The sequence below is a fragment of the Conger conger genome, chromosome 2 (genome assembly GCF_963514075.1).
Source record: "Conger conger chromosome 2, fConCon1.1, whole genome shotgun sequence".
Lineage (NCBI taxonomy): Eukaryota > Metazoa > Chordata > Actinopteri > Anguilliformes > Congridae > Conger > Conger conger.
Genome location: NC_083761.1, coordinates 53686985 through 53709917, shown reverse-complemented (window position 1 = coordinate 53709917; position 22933 = coordinate 53686985). Strand labels below are relative to the sequence as shown.

At 41.3% G+C, this 22933-nt stretch overlaps 1 protein-coding gene across 1 annotated transcript in view; it reads right to left on the bottom strand.

The window, feature by feature from the left end:
* Nucleotides 1–5907, bottom strand: part of rhbdl1 (rhomboid, veinlet-like 1 (Drosophila)) — a 53153-nt gene extending 47246 nt beyond the window's left edge. The window contains exon 1 of the mRNA XM_061232773.1: nt 5680–5907. Within this exon, the coding sequence (XP_061088757.1) occupies nt 5680–5718 (39 nt within the window). The 5' untranslated portion in view covers nt 5719–5907. The remainder of the gene's footprint in view (nt 1–5679) is intronic.
* Between the last annotated feature and the right edge of the window lie 17026 nt (nt 5908–22933).

Genomic DNA, 22933 nt, shown 5'->3' with positions numbered 1-22933 from the left:
CTTTCATTTTTCTCTTCCACAACACACAATCTCTTACAAGCCTGCACTTCTCTTAATTTGCCTGCAGGCTCTTGTTGAAGGCTCTAGCTTCTGCAAAGTAGCTACTGAGCGTGTTTTGTGGATGTCTACATGTATATAAAAAAGGTTGGGAGGGGGGGGGGCTGCCTTTGATCTATATCTGCCTAATCCATTTAGTATGTTCATGCTGGTTTGTTTAAGCATTTATACACGATGTATTTCCCCTTTGGGAGGGATAGTTGTGTTAGTAAATGGATGCGATTTACCATGGCTATGATGGCATGGAGTGTGGCACACAAGAGTGATGTAGCCAGTTAATTAAGGGAACTCTGTAGGGGTGTCTAATAGATTGGTGGGTTAGAGAGCACGCAGAACAGGGACCCAGCAGAAGGAAACAGCAGAGTATGGGCCTAAATCAGTGTCCATCACCATCGCCATAGGTGCAGGGTTAGTGGAAGTCCAACGGAGGTCTGTCCTTTCAAAATTCAGAGATCAGAAGATGCTAATTTGATTACTAGTACTGTTTTACCGCAGTTCACCCTTGATGTGTTGGCTGGGATGCTTGGTGGAGATGTGTGGATCCTGATGACAGAGCTGCTCACAGTGCAGTGCTATCAGAACGATAGAATGTTTGGAAATGGGACCCTAGGACATCCATAATTACTGAAAATCCACAGTGAGATATCTATATATAGAGAGTGAAAGGATAACAACAACTCTCCTCTCCATGTTACAGAAACACAGTTCAGCCAAGAAAAGAGTCCTCAGGCCTGAGATGGTTCTTGAGCTGTGTGAGATGGAGAGACACTAAAAGCTAGGCGACACCGGTCCATTAAGCAAAGTGGGAGATGAGAATCCAGTATAAATGTGATAGGATATGGTTGGTTCACCTTGCTCTCAAAAACAATGATTCGATAACTGTGCAAATGTGAAACACCAGCCAAACATAACATATCGACATTTAGAAAAATTGAACATTTGGGGGGGACATACAAAGCATACCAGTAAATCATAAATATGGTGTGTGTGTGTGTGTGTGTGTGTATAAACAAGCTAGAGAAGAGCTTGAGCTGTTATGAGGGGGTCAGTGGGTGGGGCTGTGTTCCTGGTTCGAGGTGTATGGGTCGAGCTAATGGGATTGAGAAAGAAGGGGGGTAGAGGAGGCACTGGGGGTGAGCTGCTATCGAACACATCCAGCACAGCGAGGACGGCGCATTGACAAGCTACATCGGTTGCCATGGTGACAGGCTGCCTGCGTGTCACAGCTTTCACATTTCTGTGTGCAGGAGCCATGCACAAGAGATCGAAAAGAAGACGGGAGAGAGGTGAAGACAGAAGAGAGAGAGAGAGAGAGAGAGAGAGAGAGGGGAGGGGAAGAAAGGATTTTGAGACGAGAGCTGGATAAAGAGGACGAGAATATACAGGAAAGAGTGAAGAGGGATAAAGAGAAGGAAAGGGGAGAGAGGAAAATGCGACAATAAATAAATGCCAGAGAACAAAGGAAGGGGGGAACAGGGGCTAGGGGAGGATGGATAGAGACAAAAGATGGTACTGAGAGAAGGACAAAACAAGGATAAAGAGCAGAGAATGAAAAAGGAATAGATGGGAATCTGATAAAAAGAGAAAATGGATGGGTAAATAGATTGAAAAATAGTAAGGTTGTGGGCAGGGAAGAGAGTGTAAGAGCAGAGAGTGCATTAGCAAAGGATAGGGCAGCTGTCGGGAGATGTACTGAACCAGCCAAGGTGTTCAAGGACTTCTGTTCTGGTGAATACAGTGCACTCTCAGAAATAAAGGTACAGTGGAACAAATTTCCCAAATGTACCCTGAAAGGTACAATAATGTTCTTTGGGTACTAATAAACAATCATTACAAGCTGGACATTTACAAATTATTTATTAAACCCATGATAATTTTATGTACCTATATGGTACCACCCCAGTGCCAAGTGTCGTACCTTTTTAGGCACTTTTTTCCGAGTTTTCTGTGTGAGAAAGGGGGGAAAAGTGTATGATCTCCACACAGCATGCACACCTACATCCACAGCACTGCACTTCCTGCATGGTTTATTCCTCATGGCTTGTTTGTTGCGTGTGGGGTATAATGGAGACGGGGGCTCCGCACACATTGACATCAGCTTAGGCCTCATGTCACGACTTCTCCTGCCCACCAAGGTGGGAAAGACCAGAGGTCAGGACCATCATGTCAGATGCCTTAAAAAGGTATGGGACACTGTGACGGACATGGAAGCTGTTCACATTTTTGAATTTACGTTTTTGATGGTTTTTATGTTTAATAGCAGCAGCCATGAAAAGTTTTGCCACAGACACCAGTGTATGGACAGGTTGTTGACCTCTGAGAATGACACATAGCTGCCATTTTGGTTTTGTCTGTTTGTATAATGTCCTGAATGCATCTGGACAGCTGTGCGTGAAGTGCTTCTATATTAGGCCCATAAGACAAAAAGGTGTGTGTGTGTGTGATTAAAAAGTCTCTGTGTGAGTGTGCTATAGTGTGCCTGAAATAGCCTGAGCTCAGCACTGCTGCCTCTAGCAGACAAAGACTAATAAACCGCCTCACGTAGCACACATCCTCACTCTAGAACTCTCACACATAGTCACAAACACATACGTAGGTGTAGCAATCATGCTGCTGGGACATGCAGGTACTTGACCTGCTGCATCCTATGGGTATGTGGTCATCTACATGGCTTCTGGGTCTTTCTCAAATTGTCATCAGAGTGGGATATCAGGTATATAATACTGCAAAGGAATTAAACACACAGCAGGGTTCTTTCTATGAAACAGGGTACTCTCTCAAGGAGTGACAAATATTTGGGGTGACACTCTTACATGGGACTCTTATTCTATCTAATCACAGCAACCAAAAAAGGCGTGGATGAGTTAGGTGGTTAGATTTCTGCAGCACATTTTCACTGTTCACTATACTGAACTTTCACTCTTTCTCCCACTTGTCATCTGCCGATGGTCACGGCCGTGTCACACACTTTGCGTCAGCAGGTTTATTTCCATGACAGAGCAGTGACCCGTCTTTCCTTTTGTGGTCACTGTTGCTCTGACTGTGCAGCTCAGCGCTCTCTCTTCCCCCCGCTGCGTGACAGATCTGTCCCAGAACCAGGACCTTCACGTGTACATGTACAGCAGTGAGAGAATCTAAGAACGACTAGATTCAACTCAGTGAACAAAGGCTACAGCAAAGCAGACTACCCCTCAGCACAACTTGAGGAAGATCACAGCGGTACACGTAGACTTGCTCACTTCACAATATGCACTGATAATCACTCCATATTAGCACTGCTCCCAAAGAACACGCTGCCCTTCTGAAAAAATTTTCTCAACTCAACACTTTTTTCAGGCCACTACATGCTTATTTACCGTTATATCAGATATGTAGAAGCTGCTTGTCCTCTCCCCTAGTTGCTCTAGTTTATATCTGGGTGTCTTCAATGCTGGCAATGCATATAGTGGTTGTATTGAGTGTGTATACATCATAAGGAAGGTAGATCAGCGGATGTAATCTATTACGTTTTCAAGAAAAATACAGGCCAAAGTGGTCTCAAGTATTTCCGTTCCTTAGCAACTGTAATTTTTTCCCAATGTGTAAAAGACTGTTGTTATCTCTGACGTCAGCTTAGCCTAAAGTCACTCTTTACTGCTCTGATGTACATACAAATCAGAGACTATATTCTGTTACACAGCACTACAGTAGCGCTTGTAAGTGGCATATCAATCATCGACAGCTGGTATTCTGTGGGCGCCTAGCACGTCATGGGGAGGAACTAATGCAAGGCACACAAACATCACGCAGAGATGGATCTGTAACCCCATATCTGACTGTGGGAAGGACAATATCCAACACCAGGGAGGCCCGTGCACACTAGGTGAGAATGTAACATCATCTGCAGGGGCGTGCAGGATGACTGAGATATGAGATATGAACCACTGGTGACAAACATTGGCGTAACTTGTACATTTGTCAAGGCAATCTTTATTAACCAAGCATTCAGCTTACAGGAGATCTGTCAACTCTAGACAAATCATATTTTGCCATAAGATGGACAATTTAGACAAATTAGCTAAATAAGTCCCCAAGGACATCTCACACCATTCAGCAGCATCCTTTGAAGAGCCACCTTCCTTTCATCCCGATGACACACTGGTACAGTGGGACAGCCTGTATACAGTAGTAGTACTACAGTATGTGTGGGCAATGTGCCTTTTATTCATTCACAGCTCAGAGCTCCACTACACTCCTCTTATGGCTCAAACACCTGGCAGCGTTTCTGTAGCTTGATATCCTGCCATTAGTGGATAGTATTCTCCGTGCGTGTGTTCAAACATTAAACATCTCTGCTGAGATGATACGTCTCCAGCCATCAGACACCCCACGTATCTCAGATACACCACACTGCTGTGATCCCACCCATGCAGCACTAAATAGCCCCTTAATCACACAGCCAAGACACATTGCCTGCATTAGCAAACACTGTGCACCGTCAATCGCTCAGGATGAAGCAGCAAGTAGCCGCCACCTCCAATGCAATTCCAGAAAAATACCTGAAGCATTATTGGAATTCATACTGGGTCACTCTGCCACACACACATAGACACACACACACACACACCCAGACACACACAAAAACACCATACACACACACACACACACACGCTTGTTTCTGATAGCCTATGCTGGCCCTTGGACCAAAGAGCAAGCAATCAATTTTCCCTCTCTCTGCAGAGAAATTGCCCAATCAATCCACCAATCGGCTAATCATTCTATTGCTGCAGTTACACTCCGATGTCAGGACAACTGGATGGATTAGACACCCAAGAGTGAATTGGGGGATACTGGGAGTTGATAATATCTGCTTTCAGCAAATGCACAGTATTGATAGAAGCAACTGATAAATAAATAAATTGTATCTCTGTATGTTCATTTGAATGTTTTGATGAAAATCAGCCAAATTAAAGAAAAATAGCGAAAATAAATCAGGCATATAAGCACAATGCAGTAAACAGGGTATTATCCATCAAATGCTTTGCGATAGGGGACTTCCTAAGCACTATACCTTCAGTGTCCATGTCTAGCTTGAGTATAGCCGTAAGGAACAGCTTAGGCAGATCACTCAGGGTTCAGCACTCACACCCTTTCCCAAGGGGCCTCCCTACATCTGTGAAAGCAGCAGAGCCACATCCGATTGACCCAGCATGCTCTCTCAGAGCATAAACACAGAGTTCACAGTTTGTACCATCAGGTCACTGGCAGCTGTTACACTACCAATGATCCATTATGAGTGGTACTCTCACTCTCCAGAGTAGCATCAAGCCAAACAAGGACATCGGCACTACTGCCCGACCCGCAGAGCTTCTCGAGAGCTGAGACGCCCGCTGACACTTGAAATGAACAGCATCTGCATTGAGGCAGGAGCTCTGAGCAGCAGTGGGAATTCTAGCACTGTAGAGTCCTAGTTCTGTCTCCAACTTCCACTCAGAGGACACCACCCATACACCGCCTTCCTCTGCCTGCCGTCAGCACCGTCTCCAGCCGCTGCCCTCCTTCTTACGCCCTAGATGGAGACGAGGAAGCTGAGAGGCAGGGGGGAAGGCAGGAAACCATCACCATAGAAACACACAGGCTTACCTGCTCCTGTATGAGCTGAAACAAGGAACTTCTATCCATATACCGCCCCGGGATTTCGGAGGATCCGCCGAGGACAAGGGCAGAGGGAGAAAACAGGAGGGTTCAGGTGGGGTGAGAGTGGGCTGCTGGAGGGGAGCAGCAGATCCTTTGTGCTTGTGGCTTAGTTTCCAGAGCAATACGGAGAAACAGAACAGAGCTGATTCCTGGTGTGTAGGATGCTGTGTCCCCGCTCTCTCATGTCCTCACAACACCATAAAACTGGGAGACAAACAGCAGCAGCAGCAGCTCTGACAGCAATGGGAGAGCCTGAGCAGAGCCAGCTCCTGTAGCACTCACGCTCTCCTCTGCCCTCTACACACGGCGCACTGCCGGAATGCCAATGAGGCAGGGGAGGGAGGAGGCCCCTCTCGGCCAATGGGAGCTGACGGAGGCGTGGCTGGAGGCTGCGGCTCTTTTATATACTGTGCGAGAGGGTCCTCAGGAGAAGCAGGAGCGACGAGTTACACTGCGGCTTGCGTGGTCTGGTTGCCACTCGGGCATGAAGCGATCACACACACATGCAGATACACATATGAGCACACACACATACACATTTTTGCTGTTTCTCCCTGTGCGATACTGTGGCCATTCAGCATGTCTGCAGCCTTTCCCCATGTACGCAGGCACGTTCCCACAGTAGCAAACCATGCAAAATGGACAGCGCAGCTACATTAATAGTGTTTACCAACCACCCTGTGATTATCACTAACCTACAAAGAGTGCTTTCATCAAAAAGAAGGCAGATAAATAAAATTGTGTAAAATAAATCAATGTAGGACCTCACAATTAAAATTCAATTCACATTGAATTATGGAATTTATGTTTGCAGGGCAGTGCAGAAAGATCAAGCAGCTATCATATTGACTAATGGGTAAAAGTTATGGTTCAAAGCTGGGAAGGGGCTCCTTTTCACTTGTTGTTCGCTTTATTAAAGATGGATTTCATTGAAAGGACTTCCTGGCAAAGCACATAATCTCACGTACAGATGTAACTATGAGCTCAACTTTACTGAACCGAAATACTATGAGGTGAGCCTTTTCTGCTTGTAAACAGGCCTGTCCTATTGCAGGCTTATTTGTCATTATTTCATTCCAGGACCCCTTGCTCTGAAGAGCCCACTCAGCTTTGTCTGGACCGCAGTCTGGGTTCTGCACATCAGATAACTCTGTGGTGTGACCACAGTTGACCACAGGTGGCTTTCCCTCCATTGCACACAAAAGGAACTGGTCATCAAGTAGTCCCCAGACTGAAAACATGCTCAGATATGCAGACTTAAGAGGCCTGTCTGTTCCTCACTGGCAACAAATTCATCTTAATCAGAGCTCCATTACAAGTCAGAGGCACCTGGGAGCTCAAACTCTGGTTTGACACTTATTCCCCACCAACCCCCTGTCAGCCTCTGCTCTTTTCCAGGCCTCTGCCTCCTGTCACTGGGACTCCTCTGGGAAAGCAGTGCAGCACAGAGAGCTGATATCACTGGGAGAGTCACCGCTCCCACAACACTTAACACCCCAAGTCACTTTGGAATGGCTATTAGAATAAGACCAGTCAAATATGTAATTGTTTTGGATTCAAATGCGTTTCTGTGCTCGACAAGAGGAAGAAGGCAGGGTTTGCAATATGAGAATATCTCATAGGTTCCTATACACCAGGCAAGCTCAAAAATGTGGAGAAAATATATTTTTAAATTGGAATCCGAAACAATTATGTATTTCACCCAGGTCTGATTCTACTAGCCATTCCAATGGTTGGAAACCCACCAAGCTTGGCGATGCTGGGCCAGTCGGGCCTGATGACTGGAGCGTGGCCCCTGACAGCGAGAGATCGAACTGCGCCTGACACCCATCCCCAGGGCTTCTCCACACATGCACTGTAAGCACCGTCTGACTGAGAAACAACTAATGCACAATTAATGAGGGTATAAATTAAAACAGCTCCCCTCTCCCCTTCAACCAGGTCAAACGGCAAATGTGCAAATCCTGCAATATTACGGTTGCTGGATTGCGCATCGAGGGGAAATAGCCATGGCACATGAACCCCTGTCGTTCACAGTCCCTGCTTACTTATACCATACATATTTTAAACTGTTATAGCATTCCATTTTGTCCAATCATGCATTTCACTACTTTCCGCTACAAGCTTTTCTACAATTTGAAGGGAGGTAGAAACTAAATAAAAAATCTGCCCAATGATAACGGATGATATGGCAGAGTGAAACAGACAGTAGTTTAACAGCAAAGCTAGCATGTAAACAAGGTTTTTTGTTTTGAATGAGTAAGCAGCAACAGCCGCTCCTGAAAATGTATGTGCTCCTAAGTGTGGGGCAGGTGGTAAGTGCACTATGCTTCATTACTGTCATGTGGTACCACTTATGATAAGGTCTGTAAATGAGAGAATAAGACAGATGGACAAGAAGGAAAGCGATAAAGATATGGAGCGGATGTGGCTGGAGAGGAGCATTGTTTACACACGGCTGAAGACCTCCCTATGGAGGAATTGTGACCAAAAGATCAGCCAAGCTTCTGTGGTGGGGGATGCTGGCGGGGTATTATGGATAAAGAGTAGATTACAGAGCGTAAACCTGTATTAACAGGTGAGACTGGAAACTGTTGCACTGTGACATACACCTCTTCTAGCGCAGCAACCCACTGATGCAGAGAGAGCTCTGGACTCCTCTCCACAATACCAAATCTCTCTTTCCCAAGTGAGGCTGTTTGCTCTGTTTACAGCTTAAGGTAATGCTTAAGGTCCATGCTTCATAGGGAATACACCAGTCCAGGGGGTGCTATGGCAGTTTCAAATGCAGTTTGAAATTAGTCACAAAATTCAGAGGGGCCCTGAATGCCCAAAATATATTTTTAAATATTTTTAAATTTAAAATATTATTATAAAAATAATATTAGAAATTAGAATATTAGAAATAAGAAAAAACAGCCGATCTTTCGCCACTCACTGCTATATCGCAGCACATCCAGGTGCTTTTCTTAACTTGTCCTTTCCATGACAACGTCCTTGACCACTGCAGATGCCTGCTAACTTCTGCAGTAGCCAGAAAGTAAATAAAACAGCTAAACATTGCAATATTCCAATGTTAAGCAGCAGCTTATGGGATACCAGCAAAATGTGGACGCAAGAGAGATTTCAAGATCATATTGATATGTGTCCAGAATGTCCTCACAGCCTATTTCAATCGCAATTTTGACCAGAATCCATGTTTTGCCAGCAGTCACACAATTCCTGCTGAATGCTGAATGGCTGAAGCTAAGCAGGTGTGGGTTTGGTTGGTACTTGGAAGGGAGACCTTCTGGGAAAGGTTCATTGCTGCTGGAAGTGGTGTCGGTGGGCCAGTAAGGGGTGATCTTTCCTCTGGTTAAAGTAACCACAATTCCCCAGTGCAGGCATTGGGACCCTGTGCTGTAGGAGACATCATCTTTCAGATGAGATGTTACAACAAGGTCCTGACTCACTGTGGTCATTAAAGATCCCATGACACTCTTTGCAAAGAGTAGGGGGTTCCCTGGCTAAATTCCATACCTGGATCTCACAACCTGCCACCTATTCATCTCCTGATTTGCGTAATTGGCTAAATCATTTTCTTTTCTTCACCTCAGCAGATTTGTGCTGAGCATTCTGGCCCAGAATTGGCTGCAGTTCCATGAATTTTCCCCTCATCACTGTAAAGCTTTTAATTGACTAGCTAGTAAAATGTTGTTAGCAAACCAACTTGAATAAAACATGGGTTTATTATTATATCTGATTGAGATATCACTATTGTTCCATATGAGACATTTGTGTGGGATTTAAAAAAAAATCCTAATCCAAATAACATTTAAGAATGTAAGGACATGGACCACCAGTAACTGAAGAAAGTTGAGGGGATGAGGGTTCGATCAACAGAGTTGAGAAATCCCACAGCTGAAGTGCTGTGCTGCCTCCATAGAACTTAACTATTATGTTCCCAATTAATCTGTGAGATCCTGAGGTTAATGAAAGTTTTAAAACCTTGGTGAAAGAGTTCAAAACTAAGTGAAAGAATTAAAAATAGAAATAAAATACATTTTATACAGCTACAGAGGATAAAGCTACAGAACACAGACCCCAAACATAATATGAAGGTTAATGGATGGAATGCTTTTAAACAGAATAATACAATTGAGGATCTTCCGACAGACCTTGAAGGCTTGTAAAGTACATGACACAGTATAAATGAATTATGCAGGAAACAACAAACAAAGTAAAACACATTTATAGTTGTATCCTTTGAGACTAGTTTCTGAGTGAGATATACATTATGTACAATGGCTCCCACCTGAATATCATTAGAGCCTTGAATGTTGTTTGCTATAATTGACAAAGATGAGACTTGAGAGCAAATGGCAACAGCTCAGACATTCTGTTCATCTTAATAAGGCCTATGAGCCATCACTCACAAAACCTGTGCTCTTCACTGACAGCATGTCCGTGTGTTTGGGCAAAGAAAAAGAAAAAGAATAAGCCTCCTCCCTCACACCATTTTGGGGGGGTCTGTACTTGTGATATTAGAACAAGACACAGCTATGAGTAATTACAGTTCATAACATTTACAATCCTCAAGATCTCAGCACTGGGGAATAGCATGTGTATATCAGAGAGAGTGTTTGTATGAACACAAGGGGTGAGCTGTGTTAAAGGGGTAATTCTGCATTATAGCTTGTGTTTATTGCCACTAATAAATTATTGGATAAAGATGGGTATGCAGGGAATGGGCAGAACCAACAGTGTAGATTGACAGTAATGAGATGTTAGCTCCATTCAACTGGTTTAAAATGCATCCTTCCTTCTTTTCGCTTCATCAGGGACGAAATGATAGGATACAGATAACACATATATGCATACATACATACATACATACAGTCCCCTCCAAAAGTATTGGAACAGCAAGGTAAATTATTTTGTTTTTGCAATACAGTTGAGTTTGAGGTCAAAAGAGGTACAGGGGATCAAAAGATTTCATCTTTTATTTCCTGGTATTTTGATCTAGATTTAGAACTTAGAACATATACCCTTCTGTATCAGACCACCCAATTTTTAGGTCAGCAAAACATGGAACATGTGACTAACAGGTGTTTCTTGTTGCCCAGATGAGTCCTGTTAGATTTATTGGTTAAACGATAAATAGTTGAATGTCTACTCTTGGTTTTAGCCTTGGAGTTTTGCCTGTGAAGACTGCATTTGTCTTAGGAAAGATAAAACCAATATGAAGACCAGAGAGCTGTCTTTTGGAGCTATGTTGAAGAGGGTAAATCAGTGCCATTGCACAAGCATTGGGGATAGCTCATACAACAACTTGGAATGTCCTGAAAAAGAAAGAAACCACTGGCATACTGAGCAACAGATATCAAACAGGTCGACCAAGGAAAACAACAGCAGTTAATCACAGAAACATTGTGAGAGCTGTGAAGGAAAACCTCAAAACATCAGGCAGTGACATCACAAACAATCTCCACAGGGCAGGGGTGAAGGTATCTCAATCAACCGTTCGAAGAAGACTTAAAGAGCAGCAATATAGAGGCTATACCACAAGATGCAAACCACTCATCATTAGTAAGAATTGGAAGGCAAGATTACAATTTGCAAAGAAGTACAGAGATGAGTCACAAGTTCTGGAACAAAGTTTTATGGACTGATGAGACCAAGATTACTGATGAGATCCAGATTGGAAAGGCCAAAGTGTGAAGAAAGAAGAAATCTGCTCATGATCCAAAACATACAAGCTCATCTGTGAAGCACGGTTGAAGCAGTGTCATGGCTTGGGTTTGCATGGCTGCTTCAGGGGTGGGCTCACTAATCTTTATTGATGATGTAACTCATGATGGTACCAGCAGGATGAGTTCAGAAGTCAGAAGAACTTCATCATGCAGCAAAACAATGACACAAAACAATGACACTGCCAACACAATAAAGGACTTCATTAAGTCCAAAGTGGAAGGTTTTAGCCTGCCAAGTCAATCACCAGACCTTGATCCAATTGACCATGCATTTCAACTCCTGAAGAGGAGATTGAAGGGAAAACCCCCCGAAACAAACTGACATCAGTTTGGTGATATCAATGGGTCACAAGATTGATGCAGTTATTGCAAGCAAGGGATATGCTACCAAATATTAAGTATTATTTACTTTCAATACTTTTGGTGCCTAAAAGTTGGGTGGTCTGATACGAAAGGTGCTATGTACTAAGTAGTTTAACACATCTAGGTGTAAATACCAGGAAATAAAAGCTGAAATTCTGTAATTATCTCATGTTCATCTTTTTATCTCAACCCCAAATGTATTCTGGGTATTGCAAAAACAAAGGAATTGGCCTCGCTCCAATACTTTTGAAGGAATTGTATATGAGAGTATTCTCAAGTTGCTCAAAAACTCTCCAAAATGGATTACTGAGCCTGTTGCTTTCTAACTAACCTGCATCACATTTTAAATGGAACCTTAAATAGTGCCCCTGGACCAGTAGCTATGAGGTGCTTTTCCTTGTATGCTTTCCATTTTGTCGCAAAACATGTTGACGGTTGTATGGCCAAAATATTCAATTTTGGTGTCATCTGACCAAAGCACTATGTTCCAGTCATATTCCCAATGAGATTTGGCAAACTGAAGCTGTTTGGTTTTGTTTATTGTGCTCAGTAAGGTGCAGGATAGGAGAGAGCAGGAATTTTAATGGTTAGGATAAAACAAATAATGCTACCCTGTACTCCAAAAATATCTAGATGTTTTTGTAGGTCAGTACTTGCACAGAATGGCCCACAGAACAACAGATGCACAGAAAGATTCACGCACGAGAGAGACTGAATGGGAGGAAGGGGAAGAGAGAGACAAAGCAAATATCTTTCTGTTCTGAATATATGCAGTGCTTCATGCTCTTATTCAGAGCATTGCTTCCCTCTATTGGCCAAAGTGGTCAATATCAGCACTCAATCTTGAACTGAAAATGTGCAGATGTTATGATCTGTCATTACCCACAGATAATAAAGGAGAAAATAACTCAAAAGCACCAGAACAACATAATTGAATATAAAAGCAGATGGACCAGAAATATCTGGCCAGCTGCATCTACATGTGCTATACGCTGTCCTAATAGAGTATGACTGCACGATCAGATCAGATCAACTGCAAAGTAACACATCTGTGAAATGTGAGGAGGTGAATTTGCACACTGAGATACATCAGTCCTAATGAATTCAGAACCAAGTGGTTCAAATAAGCACTGTACTGTGTATAATATTACAGCTTTTCTCAATCGTTTAGACACAATCACTAAATGTGTAACCTCATTCTCTAAACAGTGCCTGAAAAACCCACACTATTCACACAATTGGCCATCATACTATTTTCAGTTCTCTTTGTGTTCACACAAAAAACACATTTTGCAAGACACTAAATGCAATTGTCATTCAATTATGACATGCCAGTGTAAACAGATGGTATTTTTCTCAATGTACATTTCCCACTCACATTGACACAGTTCATGACTGATGTGTCTGAATGCATGAAGGAGAGTCATGTGAATATCTTAAATGAGATCTGGGTCACTATCACAGACCATATAGTGAACCATGGCAAGAGTGCAGCCTCTGGTCTACAAGTGTACTTTGCAAGTGCACTTTGACCGGTTGCATACTAGCTATAGCATGCAACCGGCCACATACACACTACTGTAAACTTAGTCATAGCATGCCTTAAAAGTTCAGACTGTATTGTAGTCCCATCCCAATTCATATGTTTTTCACTTTTACTGTAGAATTGCCCCACTCTGGAGGCAAAGGCCCAGTATTCACACAGGCGATAGTCAAAAAAGAGCAAACAATGCCATTATAATTTGAGAGATTCAGAGTGATGTTTCACAAGGTGGTGGCCTCTGTGAGTCTTCACCATTGGGTGCTGAAGAAGCATGCAATGTCGATGAAACCACTATACAGGGTTCCATTTGAAAGGAATAGTGAGGTTGAATGAGCTACAATACCTAGAGTAGAGGTAAGGCCAGACTGTAATGTGTGTCTTTTCAATATGTATATATCTGTTTTCCAGAATCGCTTGGGCCCAATTGATGAATTACAATTAATGTTCTCAAAGCAATATGTGAAACCCTCCACACTATAACATGTTCACAGCAGAACACCATTTCTCATTGCTGTCTACAAATTGCAACTATGAAGCACATTTATGCAAGTGATTAGAGTTTTCCCTCAATCCCTTCAGCCCATTTCCCGCAACATTTTTAATGTTCTCATAACTGTAGATGCATTTGGCAAAAGATTTTATGCACACAGCACAACATTACGGTTCACTCCAAAAGCACATACCTCATTCACTCAAAATCTTTAACTCAGGTTTCAAAATTAAATAATTGATCAAGTAATTAGTCAGTCAAAATGAAAAGTGCCTTTATCATTGTTTGAAATCAAGGCAGTCAAAATGGTTAGATCATTATGACAGTGAACCCTGAAATAACATTTCTTACAGTAACAAATCGGTTACTGTTACTCTTTTTGCAGTATATATTTCACAATGAAATATGTAAAAGACCACCTGCAAGATATTGAATAACAATCTTACTTTTATTGATATTGTGAAACAGTGCAATACAGTAAACGGAAAACACAGCAACACAAAAAGTTACATTGCACGGTATAGTTGAAATATTCCAATACAACAAAATCTGAAAATGGGAACCAAAAGTAAAGATTTTCATCTAGACATCATCGGATATTCTCACTGGCAATGCAACATGGAAAAAATCATGCATACAATTATTTTCCCACTCCTCATCCAGGCCCGCCAGTCTTCTGTCCTCACGTGCATCATTATGATGGTTGGATGGACCATTTTGCATATGATGACATACACAAAGAGTAGTTGCACAGATGTTTGAGTGTAAAACTATTCAACAGAAAACAACATAATCTATTCTGATCAGCAAGATTTATGTGATTGATAATTGTAGACAATTATACTTAATCATTTGCATGAATGTGCTTCACATTTGCAATTTGTAGAAAACAATGAGTCATGACTCAATGAGTTCTGCACCCACTCCATGTTAGAATAGCCTCATATTATGTGCATGTATATTTGACTAAACAGTCTAGTAATCACTAGTTGTGGTATACATTTTGTATGTTTTCAATATTACAGTTGATATTGCTAAAAAATAATAGTTTTAAAGCACACACTAACTACAGAGGATTACAAGTCAAAAAAAGAGAGTACTAATGTCAAGTGGTCTGTGTTTTGTTTTGAGCAGATAAGCTGTTTCCGGTTTAAGATAGCTATAATCAGAAGAACTATTTTCAGAGTGGCTATAGAACAGAAATACATCAAGCAACACAACTATGTAAAACATAGCAAAGAGGGATAGCACACAATGAGTTATCTATCAAATGATAGGATCACTGGCCATGTCAACAACCACAGATTCAACCCAACCAAAACAGTGCAATGGTTGCACAACATCACAAAATAAACATAGTTTTCAGTGGGACACCGAGTTAATGAGAGAAGATAAATCAGTACGTAGTAACAGGCAGAAACCAAGAGCCAATGAGAAGAAACCTGAATGGCTTAAAGTGACTATATCATATAACTTGAGCTCAATCTGAGAGCCATCTGGGTGACGCTGTCAACATAGCGTGCACATTGGGTGATTGACAGGCTACAGGTGCTTCAGAGTGCTGGGCATACCCTGTGTTTGTCATGTCCTGAGTAAAAGGGGGGAGGGGCAACAGCTGAGGCAGTTAAAATAGTTACCTACCAGTGTCCTGAAAAACTGAATGTACATCAACGGGGATTGGCTGAGAGTTTCCGGGACATGGGGGGGTCCAGTGTCACAAAGGGAGCCTTGGTGTGAAATGGACCAATATGTTTCTAGTTGGCTGGACCCCCAGAATGACACACTCTGACCATTGTGGAGCTCAGATTTCTGCTGGAGTCAGCAGAGCACTTGTTCTCCGTCACCTGCACCCATGTGCTGCTCCCTTATGTCAAACACAACAGACATTCGGCAACTCAGTTATTTACTCACGTTATTTAATGTCATTCTGTTTTTAAAAAATAAGGAGTACTGTTTGCCACAAAAAGGTTTGAACTTGTACTGAGATATATTACTGCCAATGTAAGTTTTCGTAGTACAGATCTGATGCTGACACAAAGTCAAAACAGAAACATTATGATCATTATTTCAGCTGACTATTTCATTTGAATAAACCAGAAATACAGGCTTATACTGAGGTTTGAGTTCAGATGTAATTCTGAAGACTGCCAGTCAGAAACATGCAAATCAAAAATGCTTAAGCCCACATGGTGGTATAACAGTTCACAAAGGTCTTTGCAAATCAGCACTCCATAATTACAAGAAAATGATCATAAGTGCATGGCAAAATATCTTTTACTAACGATCTGAAGCCGATTATGAGATCTCTAATACTAATATGATTTAATATCCCAAATGTACTGAAGATAAGTGGGTTCGTGCTTTATTCTTCTCCTCGTTTTCTTTACTTTTACCTTTATACATACAGTGGGCTCCAGAATGGAGCACCTTTGATAAATCTGCAAAAAGAATACTGTAAACTGAGAAATTATACTGTTATTGACAAATAGTTTTATTTCATAACATGTGTAAAGTAGTGTGCTTTATGAATGATTCCATTAAATCAACCAAAGTCTTACAATGATTTCCTCAAAAAAGCAGGTTTCATAATTATTATGGCATATCAACATGACAGACACATCCTGCAATTTCACATTCCATTATTCAAAAGCAGGCCTACTCCTTTTCAGTATTCATAAGCATACTGAATAATACTGTGGACTAAAATATGTTTTCACAGTCCTCAGAAATATTTACTCAGATGAGTGGTTTTTACCAAGGCCTCCAAATGCAGACTTAGGCATCACAATATATATTTTGTGTTGTAAAACATCAACCTTTATAGACATAGAGTGTCAAGAACTGTTTTGCCAGGGTGTAAAGTTGTTATGCTAAGCCTAACAAACTACACACTTCTAGAAATGTAATGTAATTAGCTAAAATGCTCCACAGTCCTCAGGATAATAGTATGCCACTAGTTGGATATAGCAAAACCTGGGGCATTGACTGTACTGGGCGACTATTTGATAAGAGACTGCTGTTGAAAGAACCTCATATGTGGGCTGATCGCATTCCTGAGAGCCTATATAAAATGCAGATAATAGCCATATTCCAGTGTAAAAAAATTTTTTGTACAAGTATGCAATGATAATAATGAACATCCTATCGACGTTTACCTCATTTTTATTATTAAAACTATGATTGATTTGGTTTGCAGGACCCTTGCTCTGATAAAGATAGCCTAGCGACCTTACCCTGTACCCTGATTTGTATCGCCACCCCACATTACAAAAACAAGGAACTGTTGTTGCAAAAAAAAAATGACACGGCCTCTTGCACTCTCCTCAGTTCCGCAATTAATAAAAACGCTGGTCATCCAGCTCATCTGTCCTCTCAAGGGTGAGTCACAGCCTGTGATACTAGCATACAAACAATACATATCCATATAAATATGTCATTTCAGTGTAAGTCTTAAGAAAAGGAAGCCCATGCATCCAAAAAAACATTTATGGGAGAAATACAAAAAAGAAGGTTCATTCACATTTCCTGCTGTAGCTGTATATAAATCTCTGTAGATCACCTCCTCAAGAACCTTAAGTTTGAAGAAAAGGTAATTCAGCTCTATCATTATGTTTCAGGTCAAACAAATATTTAACTCTAAGATAAAGCATATACTGTATACCTGGGGTTCTATGTCAAACCCAATACCAGTAATATACATTACATACCACTCTGTTGCTATGGCAGTGTCTGGTTTGGATCCAAAAAACAAAGATTCCCTGGTAACCCTCCAGATTGTAAACACACATTTGAGCAAGACTGTGGCTGACTTCTGTCTTATAACAGGAGCATGCTTTCCTTTGACCTCATTGTATCTGGAATGCAATATCAATTTACAGCTTTAAGAATTAAACAAGATCAAATCTCATTACTTTTTATTCCGTTTTCATTCAATGTAAAAACCATACATTTCAGTCTGGGAAAATGAAACATTGGGGAAGAGAAACATATGAATAACCTTCAGTCTGGAGTGAAATGTAAAAAGATTACTGACGGAAATACTGCAATGGATATGGCATAATATGAGGGCATCAGTGTTCACCTACAGTGGGCACCCCTGGTTTAAATGTTACAATGAATCTGAACGCAAAAGCAAACCTGAACTCTAAATGGTTAAACATGAGATCTTTCTGCAAATTTGCAAGTATATAAATAACGCAAGATTGCCTTATATTTTATAATGTTTATAAATCATATAAAAAAGAAGGGGAGGTGGTCCAACATGTGGACCTTCCTGTGCCTTACAGAGCAGCAAGCCTTACAGACTGCTGCTCCCTGACCAGCAGTCGCCCCTCCCAAATTTGAGCCAGCAGCCACTGATACCCAGTTCAAGCGAGCGGTTGCTGCTCCTCAGCTCCAGGCTGCTGGTGCCAAGTGGCACGTGTCCGCATCGTCACCCATGGCTGCAGGGCAAGGACTGCTGTAGAGGTCTTGCAATAGGGTTATGGTCCATTAGACTCTAATTATGTAATACACATGTAATATATAACATTTCAATATAATACACAACTATACACAACTATATCCACAACTATATCCTACTGCGCAATTTCTGAAAAGTGTGTCCTGGGGCAGTGTATTCCCCAATCAATCAGGTTTCAGCAGTGTTCCCTGTAGTCTTGATCAGTAAGAGCTGGCTTTCTGAATTTGGAAACAATCTGACAAATTTGATTGACATCGATATGATGTAGAGGTACATCCAAAGATGTACCTTGACATCACAATTCGGCCATGGCCAAAATAGATGGCAGACGTTTTTAAAACTTTATAGGGCAGGAGAAAATACTTTTCAACCTGTAACTTTTAGCTGTAAACAACTTAAAGAATAAGCTTAATATACATGTAATGCATCATACTACGCCAGCTTTTTAATAACTATTTAATGCTGATGGTGGGAGCTAAAGTATGTCCCATTTGCATTTTTTAGAGTACAGTAGTACTTACCATGTTTAGCCCCACACAATAGCCTCTGTTCCATGGTTTGTCTACAGTCCATGTTTTTGTCCGACTGTATCTAACCTGGCCATGTTTAATACATGGGGCCAGCTAGAAGACCGCTATAGTACTTTAAGTCAATGCGTCTGACCATATCAAACCACATGAATGATTGATACTCAGTAGCCAAAGCCACTGTTGTTTGTTCACATTTCACATTTCAGTCATTGTTCATCAATTCATTGTAGAATCTCAAAATGTTGTCATTGGACAGAGAATTGGTGTGCTGGGGCATAAGCAGCCATTATATTTATATATACCGGCTGGTGAGCATGTTTCACAGGTATTCTATGCACTGCTCTGTATGTATAGGAGTAGAGAGTATGATTAATTGTTCTCAGTGCGGGTCAGCGTAAGGGAGAGGGGCCTACCTGTGTCAACAGAATCTAATGATTGTACTGTGAAACAAAAAGCACCCCCCTGCCCCCATAAGGACAGTGAGCGGCGATGGACAGTGTGCCTGCTTGACTTGACTCCATCCTGATAAACGTTAACACATCCTGATCAAAGCTAACACATCCTGATCAAAGTTAACACGTCCTGATAAAGGTTATCACATCCTGATCAAAGCTAACACAAACTTAACTCATGCACATACATCAACAGCACTCTTACACTACCTCGTACCCATTTATTAATGATTCAATGGAATCAACTAAAGCCAATAAACACTTATTGGCACCCCTGGTTTAATACTTTGTGGAAACAACCCTGGCAAAGATGACAGCCACAAATCTTTCTCTCTCCTATAATTTGTGATAAGGTGAGAGAACACATTTGGAGGATTTGTGACTATTCCTCCATGCAGAACTTTTCAGAATCGTTGATATCCTTGGGATACCCCCCTCTTCAGTTCAGACCACAGGTTTTTCTGGAGACTGAGATGGCCATTGCATCCTTGAACATAGTCGTTGTTTTTACTTAACCATTTGTGTGCAGGTTTTTATGTATGCTCGGAGTCACTGTCCTACTGGACAATCCACCTATGACCAAGACTCAGCTTCCTAGCAGAGGCAACCAGATTTTTTGCTGGTATGGTATTTGCATTTGTAGGGTATTTATATATTTTTTGTTTTAGACTTGGTGACCCCATGACACAACCAATCTCATAAAGTCTTAAACTGTGATCTTTGGGTTAGTCATGGCCCCCATTATCATCTTCCTTACAATCCGTGGGGATAATATGAACTTGCATCCTCTTCCTGGCAAGTTTGCAACCAATCCATATGTTTTACACCTTTGTATTATTGCCCTTACAGTGCTACATGGTATGTTTAACCATTTATGTATTTTTTTATACCCATTGCCTGACGTGCTGGTCATTACCATCTGTGTCTTCTGAATTGAAAGTTATTTGGCTCTTCCCATGCTGATAGTTGAAAAAGGAATTTTGCATTCTTGTTACCTTATTTTTATACTCTAGTGCAGGGGTCAGCAACCCTGGTCCTGGAGAGCTGCAGGGTGTGCTGGTTTTTGTTTTCGCCTTAATACCAGCAACTGATTCAGACCCAAGAAACCAGGTGAGGCGAGTTAACTGTGTAATCCACTGCTTTAATCGATCAATTAAGTGCTGAGTAACGACAAAAGCCAGCACACCCTGCGGTTCTCCAGGACCAGGGTTGCTGACCCCTGCTCTAGTGAAACAGGAAAAAGTGGGATGGAATGGCACAATATAGTTCCTTTCGACTGTGATTAACTAAATTAAAGTCAAATTGTATTGCCAATTTCACTTTGATTTTTATTTACAATAATTATTTGGGGTGGCATTTTTTTTTTTTTTTTTACTAAATAAATAACATTGAAACATGAGAGTATTGAAGCAAAAGCGTATAGTTTTCCCATATGTTTGAGCATAAAATATAGATCATTATCCATGTTATTTATTATATGCAGCCTTTTTTTTCTCCATTTTATTAAGGGTGCCAATAATTCTGGAGCCTACTGTATAATTACGCACAAATCGAAATGCCAAACGATATGCTGTTATAGGTTATTTGAATAGACGATGGCTACATTTTTTTTCTCTTTTTTATTTTTTTTGGTTTCTTCCGTTTTGTTGGTAGCCTATTGTTTATACAATATATTTAACGACAATCGCCATTCTCATGAGTGTCACATTCATGTACGTCCCAACCTGTAGTTTCAAACTAAAGAAAAATGGCGGAGAAATAATTCCAACTGATTGGGGCATCCCTCTATCGGCAGGCGAAGGAAGGGGTGCGTGTTGGGGTGGGGGTGTTGGGTGTAGGTGCTGTTTTCAGCACCAAGCCACCGCGAGTCGTCTATGGTCTTTGCAGGGAAGGTAGCCATCCCTGTGGTTCTTTACATAAAACGGTTTTTCTTTGTACAATGATACTGCCTGAATAAGTGTCTTAGAAAAGCGCATTGAAGTGAGCGTTTAATAGCGTGAAGGGCACATCTATTTAAACGATGGGTCGCTCGTGGTATTGGTTATCTAGTTAAATTTTAATCGAAACACAGCGTATCAGTGTCGGGGTTCATGCACATTATGCGCACGCATGAAGAACTATTGCAAAGAGAATTATTTTGGACATAATCACTGAAGAATAAGCACCTAATTTCCCTTGAGTATGTGTTTTGGACACTCCTGTAAGTTAGCTGCGGACCGTTGAGAAGTTCTAAATCTAAAAATATACCAACAAAGGAAGCTATGTGCCATGATAACACCTAATAAATGATGCACAATAATATATGACTGAAAACGTAACGCGCCAGAAATAAACCTGTTAAAAGGCGGAACTTGCTACTAGGTGTAACACGATTCCTAGGAGGCTATGCCTAAAGTTCGACCGAAAGTGTTCTCTAAAACACACACAAACTATCTAGACCCAAATAATAGCGTGCCAAAGCACGCATAGTACAATTGCACAAACTGGCACTGATTACAGAAAGTGAAATGAAAAGCTATAATTTGTCTATCACTGTGCAGGGATCCAAGATGGCGTTTACTTGCAAAATATACCAGCTCTGGGGATCTGAATTAAAATAAACTTAACATGATGTAATCTCTGAACAAAACATATTTCTGTTCAAGTTAATATTGCTAACAAAATAAAGGAACGCCGAACTATCACGCAGGCAAATTTTAATATTTCACAGTCGATCCTGCTTTACGACTTAGCTTGTGAACAAAAGAATGGCATCTGTGCTTTTCACAATAAATATGTTTCGTTTGTCAGTATCTTAGGAAATTTCACTGAGGTGTATCCCTTATAGGCTGACAAATAAACTGTACATTTATTTGAAAATGACCCCACTGTTTTATTGTTTAGTGATAATCACAAATGCAGATCTATGTAGGTGTTGGCAACTTTCCTAACAACGAAGAAGCACAGACCCGAGAACAGCTTGCCTTTTTAATTTCCAAGTTCCATCTATAAGCACTCAATGAAATAACACAAGCATTGTTCTACTGAAAAGGGCAAGAATGCACAGAACAGTGTGTTGTTTATTGACAACTTTATTTTCATATAATTTAATTTATAGTAGGTTTAACAGTAAATAATCTGAACCACGTCACTCAAAGTCAGTGGCTGGGCTGTGTTAGTTAGGAAACTATATCGGTGCCTAGAAAACAAAAACAATACTTTACACATTTCAATCTATGTTTAATGGTTGCACTATTGATTCGTTTACTAAATGCATTCGGCATTCCTATTTTCGGTTCCGTCTGTTTGGGTCAAATTGGCAGGAATTCTGCAAAATTGAACTCAGCGCGCCGTGGTTCGGCACGGTTTTCAGGGAATAAAAGTTTAACGGTCGATGAATTTTCTCGAGACCACGGTACGTCCGTGAAGCCCAGAGTGTCCACTTTCAAGCTGAGGGGTTCGATGGACCCATGCAGATCCACACTTTGGACATTTGTCAAGAGTTGGAGGGGGAAGAAACACAAACCTGACTGTGTGGGTTTCATGGAGCCTGCTAGATCAGCTGCTGGCAGTTGGTGTTCTCAATCACGTCCGCGCATGGGCTTGATATACTCACAGGAGTAGCTGGGGGAATAACATACATTTATAG